General features: G+C 37.8%; 1 protein-coding gene across 1 annotated transcript in view; it reads left to right on the top strand.

Moving 5' to 3' along the window:
- Positions 1-349: 349 nt before the first annotated feature.
- LOC104527022 (otogelin-like protein) overlaps positions 350-8,740 on the top strand; it is a gene marked incomplete at both ends in the record, with an annotated part of 33,333 nt that continues 24,942 nt past the window's right edge. Inside the window, 4 exons of the mRNA XM_029085608.1 lie at positions 350-469; positions 2,423-2,539; positions 5,355-5,511; positions 6,056-6,082. Coding sequence (XP_028941441.1) covers positions 350-469; positions 2,423-2,539; positions 5,355-5,511; positions 6,056-6,082 — 421 coding nt within the window. The remainder of the gene's footprint in view (positions 470-2,422; positions 2,540-5,354; positions 5,512-6,055; positions 6,083-8,740) is intronic.

The raw sequence follows: 8,740 nt of genomic DNA, 5'->3' as shown, positions 1-8,740 counted from the left end.
TTCCTCACATGAGGTAGTTCACCTGAACTTTTGACTTTTGCACTGGGTGCACTGCTAAACTTTCAGAAAAAAATATTACTAGATTCCAGTCACTTTTCACAGGCAGATAGGAAGAACAGGTTCTGGAAAACAGGAAGAGAAAAGGAAAACATAAATTTGAAATATGTAACTGTAAGCATAGCAGAGTATCAGATATTTTCAAAGTATAAGTCAGAGTTGCATCCACCTTTTTCAGTTTAAGAATATTTTATTCTGTATATGTAATTTGCACCAATTATTGACTGCCAGTGTGTGTGTGTGTATATATATATATACACATGCATAAAAAAGAATTCTTCTTCTCTTGTAGGGTAAACTGGCAGGTTTGTGTGGAAATTTTGACAAATATACTTCAAATGATCTGACTACATCAAACAACATGGAGGTGAGAAATGCACAGGTGTTTGGAGACAGCTGGATATTAGGACAGGTGAGTCCCATGTCCATTTAAAATCTTTAGAAAAAGGCTGATAGTTTTAATTTATAAATGAACAGGTTCTAAGCACATGATGTACAGGGATTTTCTAAACTGATGATCGGTGTGTAAGAAGACATTTGAATTTTTATGTCTGTACATGTGAGATGTGTTAATAATGTTTTATAGCAAAGAACACATATAGTGAATTTAAATTAAACCAATGTCTTTAGACAAGAATATGTTTTTTCTTATATAAGATAATTATAATAGCTGTCTGGATTTCAATTTTCTACACAGTTGGATACATTTTGATATTTTTGATTCAGCCCAATTTTTAAAGCAATTGTAATTTCTCTGGTATTGGAGGCATCAAGATATTGAAATTAAAAAGAATCTGAACACTGGAAAAAAAGATCTGGAAAAAAGTTTCTGAACACTGAAAAAAAAATTGGTGGGTTTTTTTTTTTTAGTTACAGTTTGTAAAGAGAGAACAAACTGATGAAGTAGTGGTGGTGAAGAGGTGAGATAGAAAAGGCTTAGAATAGCAACAGGAACAACCCAGTATGGAGTAATTGATTCTGAGGAGAAGGGAAGTGGCTCTAGAGAGTGGATGACTGCAACTGTGTTTTATAACACAGGAGAATGAGTATTTTATAATTTCTGCTGAGGAGATGTAAGGTTTCATAGCCTTGTGAACCTCCTGAAAAATCAGTATTTGTAAAGCACTCCCTTAGGAGTCTGTGAGAACCAGTTTTTAATCTGTTCTCTCCTTGACTCACAGCAGGAAATTGAACCAGAATCTCTTACCTCATGAGAGTATGATGCCTATTCTGCTTTGGAATAAAGAGTTTGAGGTTTCTCTCCCTCAATATCTCCCTTTGTATTTATTTTCCTCTACATAAAATGTTTAAGTTATGTGAGCAAGCACAGGATCTGAATTCACCACTGGCCTCACAGGCAGCCCGTGCTCAGCCAGCCTTGACACTTCATCTGCCTTCTCAGCAGGCGTTGTTAGGGCTTTTTTCAGAAAGGACCTTTGACTTTCATAGAGATGTATCCTGGTCATCTTTTCTTCAAAATCTAAATACTGTAAAGGAGTATTTGCTAGCGAGAGGCCTAGAAACCAGCTCTGCTAATGGCAAACATGCTTGCGTTGGCACTGTGAAGCATAGGGTGCTTCCAGGGTTACTTCCTCCTGGGAGTGGAAGCATGTCCCCCCACAGTGGCATCTGAGCATTTGCAGAGGACCACAGTGTAGGTGGGTGACTGCACTGCAGCTGAGGTGCCAGGACACCCCAGTGCTGCCTATGGATCCAATATTATCCCCTCCTGGGCTTCCCTGCTGCACTAAGAGATTATGGTTTTGGATGAACTTGTGTTTCCTGAGCTGAGTGTCGTTTTGTTACATATTTCTGTTTGTTTTTCTTCTTGAAGAGAGACTTTAAGAGAGGGAGTTGTATCTCAGCCATTTTTGAGTTATCACGATGATCTTTGACTCTCTCTCTCTTTTTTTTTTTTTTTTTTTTTTTTTTAATGAGTTGCTCTTGTCCTACCACTGCTTCTTTATTTGAACTTACAGGACTAAAGTCATTTGTAGTGTGACTCCATTTAAAGTCAGTGCATAACCACTAGGGATGGATTTGGACCATGTATTTGTTTGTGATGTTACAGTTGGTTGCTCTGGTAATGATTATAACATGTCACAAAGAAAACATTTTGTCTTTATGCACTGAGCAGACAGCAGGAACATTTTAGTACTTCAGAACAAAACACAAAGATTCTTCTTTGTGCAAATGTTTTCAATTATAATAACAAATCAGGGAAAGGGGAAGATAAAGAAAATAGCATTTAAACTTTTTTTTCTAAGTATGCAGATATTGAACTATATAATACTATCATATACCTGAGTCCACAGTAGACAAACCTTTGTATAAAATGTTTGTGGTGTTTTTGCTTGTTTTAAAGTGCAAGAGCGCAAATGAAACACTAAAACCCTGTGAGGTACATCAGAGCAAGTTCCCTTATGCCAAAAAGGAATGCTCAATTTTATACAGTGATGTTTTTGCACCTTGTCGCAATGTGGTAAGTTTGTTAAATATCCAAGATGTGCTCTCATTTAGGAAAGTATTAAAATTTGAGTAGTTAATTTCTTCTTGCCATTCCACTCAGTCTGAATACTGTGGACAATACAGAGGAAAGCCCTGTAAGTATCTCTGTGTGGGTGGGCTATGTTTGTGCAGAGCTTCTTGTTCCTTTCAAGACTGGAGCCTAAACATATTAGTAATAACTGGGCACCGTGAATTAGTAGGCTGGATAATCAAGGTTCTGTTCTTTTTTAGGTTTTATTTATATTTTTTATTTATATAGGTAACTAAATTTTTAAGGCTTTTGTATATACTGTAGGATTCTAAAGTAAGCACTTGTGTAATGTGTCTACAGCTTATCTCAAATTATTTTATTTTTTAATGGCCCTGCTCAATAGAGAAAGAAATATGAGAGAGCAAGATTTCAGCTTCAGAACTGTCAGTATTTTTAATTGGCTGACAGCTTATAATCTGTTTTTTATCAAAACTCAGAGGTTTGGTGTCCCTATTTTCCCAATACCTGCCTGAACCTGGGACTTCAGTTACAAGAATGTCCTTAAATTCAATCTAGCCAAGATGGGGACAACAATTTTTTACTCCATTTTAGTCCACTCTTTATCAATGTAAGACATGATCTGTGCATTTTTCCCTATTTCTGATCTTAGCCTCAAAAAGGTTATTGAAGCTGCTTTTTCATACCTCTGCAAGCCAGATCCACTGTGATATTTTGTCTCAGATTCTTTTTTTCTTTATGACTATTAATACTAAATGAGATCATTAGATGTCCCAACTGAACCTCCTGACTTTCAAGACTGAAGTTTGATATCAACATGGTCAGGAATTTGCCTGAGGAGAAGGTTGCAGTAGCTTAACCCAAGAGATTTATTAATGTTGACTTTGGTTACTATGTAAAGAATTTTTTGAGCATGTGCCTGAGAACATAGTGATGAGTGTATTTTCAAAGTGGAAAGTAATAAATAAAAATGGAACTTTTGAGAGTTTTTAAGGAGCTGTATTATTATTACTCATAAAGATATTTTCTCTTGAACATTAATTTTCTTTATCTTATCCATGTTGTGATTAAAATTTGCAAACATGCAAAAAGCTTAGCATAATTAAGTTAAAAATGCATGTCAGGTGCAAACCATCTCATTTAATTAGTAGTCAAGTATTTTCACATGCACATATCTGTAGTGTATGGGACAGCCTGTGAAGTGAACATCTTTCAGGTGTTTTTACAACCTATTCATCAGCTTGTGAAAATACGGCTCTTACGAAAGTAATGTGACATGACCTCCTATCAAGGGTCTCTGCAGCTGACTGATGGCTGCATGGGTGGGGAAGCGGGTGCCAAAGAAAAAAGCCCAAGCAGAGACTGACACTGGGGGCATGGAAGGAACAGGAAGTGTAGATGTGGGTTTCAGGATGTGCTTGGAGCAGCACTCTTATAGTCACTCCTGCTGTGCGGGTGGTGGAGAATCCTGCTGTGCGTGGAGGCAATCTCTTGCCTGTGGGACAGGCGGCCTCTGAGTTCAGCTGAGGCTGGAAAACTCTGTCTTCAGGGAAGCAAAATCTTACATCTCTGGCTGGCAGCAACTGAGAGATTGCAGTTGCCCAGCTAAGCGATGAGCTCAGCAGGGAGTGATGAGCCTCAACATTCACAGAAAAAAGGTCTTCCTCATAACTCCTGAACTCAGCAGGAGCTTTGACCCGAGGTTCCCAGTTTGTCACAACAGCAGAGTGTTGCTGACCCATGGAGAGATGCTGTCCTGCAGACAGGAGAGACAGGTTCAGCTCTTTGGAGACAATCTGCTGTTGGTTCCTGCGAAGCTATTACAGCCATTTGCAATAGAGCTAATGCTCGTGTTCTAACTCCAGTGGTATCCCTGTTTTGAAAATAAGCAAAAGAATGAAAGCAAAATGGCATCTCACTCCACTGAAGGCAGAAAAACAGTCTTCATATCCCTGCCAGCTTCTAGCAACTGCCAGCCGAGAAGCTGTCTCTTTGTTAGATAAGTGCTGCTTTGTTACTGTGATGGTATTTCTGAAATCTGATGTGTGCCATTTGAGTGTTCTACAACTAAGCTAGATCAGATTTTAAACCAAAGAAAAGCATTGCTTTAAACATTCCATGTGTCGAGTAAAAACACTGCTTTGGAAATGTTGCTCAACATTAAAAAAAAAATTGTTAAACCCCAAGAAATAGTGCATCATATAAAACCACAAAATAATGTGATAGGAATTCAGAGTGAGGACATGGGTTTCTGATCTAATGAAGGTTTGTGGGCAGAGTGTATTAAAATTTTGAAACTATCACAATGCAGAAATATTTTTCTGCAAAATGTTACCAGCATGCTTAAGCTTTCTTTCCCTGACCAAAATCCCCTCTACAAATTATTACTTTAATTACTTGATAATCAGAGCTGCAGCTCTGATTTTGTTATTCATGGAAAACTGACAGGATGACTATAGATGGCAGTATTTGTGTTATAAAAACACAGAACTGCCAGTTTCAATATACTCTCAAAAACTGATGAACAGCAAGTGTGTGGACAGGCATAGTTGTTAGTAGTCACTGAAATTTTCTCTTAGTCTGTAATGTAGGTACAAGCTGATCATTCAAAGTGTACTTTTTGTATAGGAATGTGCCCAAACCTTGGAGAATGCCTTATTTTTTGTGTAATAGTATTTCAGTCAGTCTAGAGGTAGCACTGGTGCTGAAAACAGTGCAAGAGAAATTTGTACAGCTCATGCAATAAAGTCACCAGTCCTCTTTTTATTCCTCTCCACCCCCCCCTGCCCTGCCCTTCCAGATTGATGTGACTTCTTTTGTCAAAAACTGCCACACAGATACGTGCAACTGTAATCTTGGTGGGGACTGTGAGTGCTTGTGTACCAGTATTGCAGCTTATGCCCACAAATGCTGCCAGCAAGGAGCAGCAATTCACTGGCGATCTCCTTCGCTCTGTGGTACGTACCTGCACCAGCCTTGCACTGGAGCTCATCTTTAAGGCATCTTTGGCCTTTTGCTGCCCAATACTACAACTATGACAGAAGCAGGTGGATAATAAATGTACTTCTTCACGTTTTTCAAGCTGTATGTGTTTTAGTCTTATACACCCAAATTTGCTGTCTTCCTGAAGAAGACTGGCTGCGCTCAGGGTGTGCCAGCACGGAGACTGTTGGAAGGGCACTGGTATACCAGATCTGGGTTATGGCCAGTGTTCTGTGTGGGGCTGCAAATAGGTTCAGTCTGTTCTACTTTTCATTGACAATGAGAGGGGTTCTCAGCTACAGAGTAATTTGTGCTTCAGGTCTGCTGTCCTGGTATATCTATTTAAATACAGCTGTATGTCACCGAATAAAAGCCTAAGGAAATATAGTCACCGACTGAAATACATTATGAGAAATGAAACTTCTGATGAAAATGAATTTTACATTTTTAGGATGCAGATATGCATAGATTCTTTTGTTACTTTGTAATAATAATGCGCTTGTTTTCTTTTTCTTTTAGCTTATGACTGTGAATATTACAATCGAGGTACGTAGTATTTGGTTTTACTGTCTTTGATTCATTGTCATATTTTTATACCTTGCTGAATACAATTACTCTTCATGTTTTCTAGCATACCAGCTAGCTATATGCTAGAAACAATTCTGTACTCCCTGGTTCCAAAATGGAATCAATTTTTATAAAGCATTTAGTTGCAGTTAATTCCCAACATTGACCAGTGTAGACAGAAGGCATCTTTGGTGAACTATTTTATCATCTTTTTTTTCTGTATGATGCTATTTGGAGATATTGATCTCTCCCGCCTTATTTATTTTGTTTTTCTTTTAAAAACAAATACCCAAGAGACACTTCTCATATCAGTTCACTCAGACTAACCCTGGAAGAAAATATAGTTTGCTATTTTCTCTCTCTCACAGGTTAAAATGTTTTGTTTTGTTTTTTTTTTTTTTTTTTTTTTTAAACTCCTGTTTTGGGTATGTGAGTTTAATGAGCTCAGCAAGTTAGCAAAGCAAGTCCCCGTGTTCAGGGACAGTGGTGGCATGGAAACAAACATTATAGTTGTAAGCAAAATGACACATCTGGCATCTCAGATGAAACTTGATACAGTGTACACAGCAAATAAAACCCTTCATATCTTGTGCTGAGGAGCATCTGTCAGCTGCAGCAGTGTTGGAGGTTCTCTTTTCCATTCTCCCCATTCCCTGGGGTAAGATTGCATAGTCACAATCCCTCAAGCTTGCTGGACTTTCAAATCCATTAGAAAGGAGAGGAGACTTGTATGAGCAGCCTGGAGTGTTGTATGTCATTTTACCAATATTTCTTGCCTATTTAATATCATTATGTCATTATACTGACTTTTTCTTCCCTCCTGTTCTGCTATGGATATCTAAAAATACTGGTTTTCTGTGCAATATCTCATGTATTACTTGAAACTTGTCCTATATAAACACAGCCAATCCTGCATTAGTAAGGGATTCAAATACCAACACACTAGTGTGCATCTTACAAGGTTATATATGATTATTACCATTTAAATTTTCACCTCACTGAACTAATTGCCTTTGGCACAGGGAAACTCAAGTCCTTTTCTTAAAAAATGAATAGTGTGGATATAAAGCATCCCTTATTATACTGAGTTAAGATTAATCAGAATAATAATTAATTTGGTATGATTTTTGGAAAAAATATTAAAAGCCTTATAAATTTTATGAACATTTGTCACACTTTGCAATTATCTTCTAGGTTTTCATTCTGAAGTGGCTTGCTTTATTTTTCCTTCTACATTGACATGTAAAAGAGATTGCTCTGATTCAATTAAAAATTCAATCGAATTAATTGATGGGCTTTTTCTTTGACTTGGTATATGTGGTTTTAACACTGCTTCTCTTTTTAATGGGTGAAGGTCAGTGGCCCAGCTGTGTTGAATGATCTTAGTATTCCCTAATATCTCAATTAATAACCTCATAATTTTTAATGTGGTGGTGGATTAATGTACCATGCAGCACATCTTGGTAGTCAGGGGGAAGCTCTAGAAGGATGTGAACTTCTATTTGTACTGTAAATTTCAGAACTGGGACACATTATATTTTGAAATTGATAGGTTACAGGATTTTATGCACAAGTCTCACAAGTATTGTACAGTAAAGAACAGTTCCTTAGAATGAGAGTGGTGTACCTTTAACAAACTTAATTCCTGTGGCACCCCCTCTTATATTTGGATACTGAACATGTGCTTTGTGGGGAGCAAGGTATTGAAAAGGAAGGGAAATTTGACTAAATGCAATGATATGTTAGGTTTACGGTTGGACTCAATGATCTTAAATGGCTTTTCCAACTAAAACAATTATATGCTTCTATGATTCTCCATGGACGTGACCTTTGATACATCTTTTTTAACGACTTGCATCCTGTAATGAGTATCATATAGTAGACAGTTTTTTTCTCCTCCAAGGAGTCAGGCCCAGTACAGTAGCAACACGTAGATCTTGCTAGGTATAGCTGACTTTGCCATGGGGAATTTTGTCTTACGTTAAGAGTTGTAAGGTGTACTGGTTTTGGCTCGGATAATGTTCTTCATATATTTAGTATAGTGATATGTTTTGCAATGCAAACAGTGTTGATAACACACTCATGTTTTAGCTACTTCTTACACAGCATCAAGGCCTTTCCTGGTTCTCACACCCTACCAGTGAGTAGGCTGGGGGTACACAAGACATCAGGAGGGGACAGAGTTGGGACAGCTGACCCCAACTGACCAAAGGGTTATTGCAGAACATATGAAAAATGGGGGGGAAGTTTCCTGGGGCTGTCATTGCTTGGCATCCAGTTGGACACTGGTTGGCTGGTGGTGAGTAATTGGATGTTTTTGTATCACTCTTCTTGGTTTTGTTTTCCTTTGTTTCTTTTTCCTTTTTTTTGTTTTTTAATTTGTTAAACTGTCTTTATCACAAGATAAAGTTTTTTGAGTTCTTCCCCTCTAATTCTCTTGGCGGGGGGAATGAGCCAGCAGCTGTATGGTGCTTAGCTACCTACCAGGGTTAAAATCAGGGAAGATGTTATGCATGCTTCCACCACCAAGTGCCAGCAAACACCTTTTGAGACTAGATGGCTCCTCCTCTGATTCTTTTTTGTTCTACATTATGTCAAACTGTTGAATCTTTATGGAAACTTTATCAATTACTGCTC

Source organism: Antrostomus carolinensis, unplaced genomic scaffold, assembly GCF_000700745.2.
Source record: "Antrostomus carolinensis isolate BGI_N321 unplaced genomic scaffold, ASM70074v2 scaffold916, whole genome shotgun sequence".
NCBI lineage: Eukaryota > Metazoa > Chordata > Aves > Caprimulgiformes > Caprimulgidae > Antrostomus > Antrostomus carolinensis.
The sequence above is the reverse complement of the archived record's forward strand: the minus strand, read 5'-3'. Positions and strand labels throughout refer to the sequence as shown.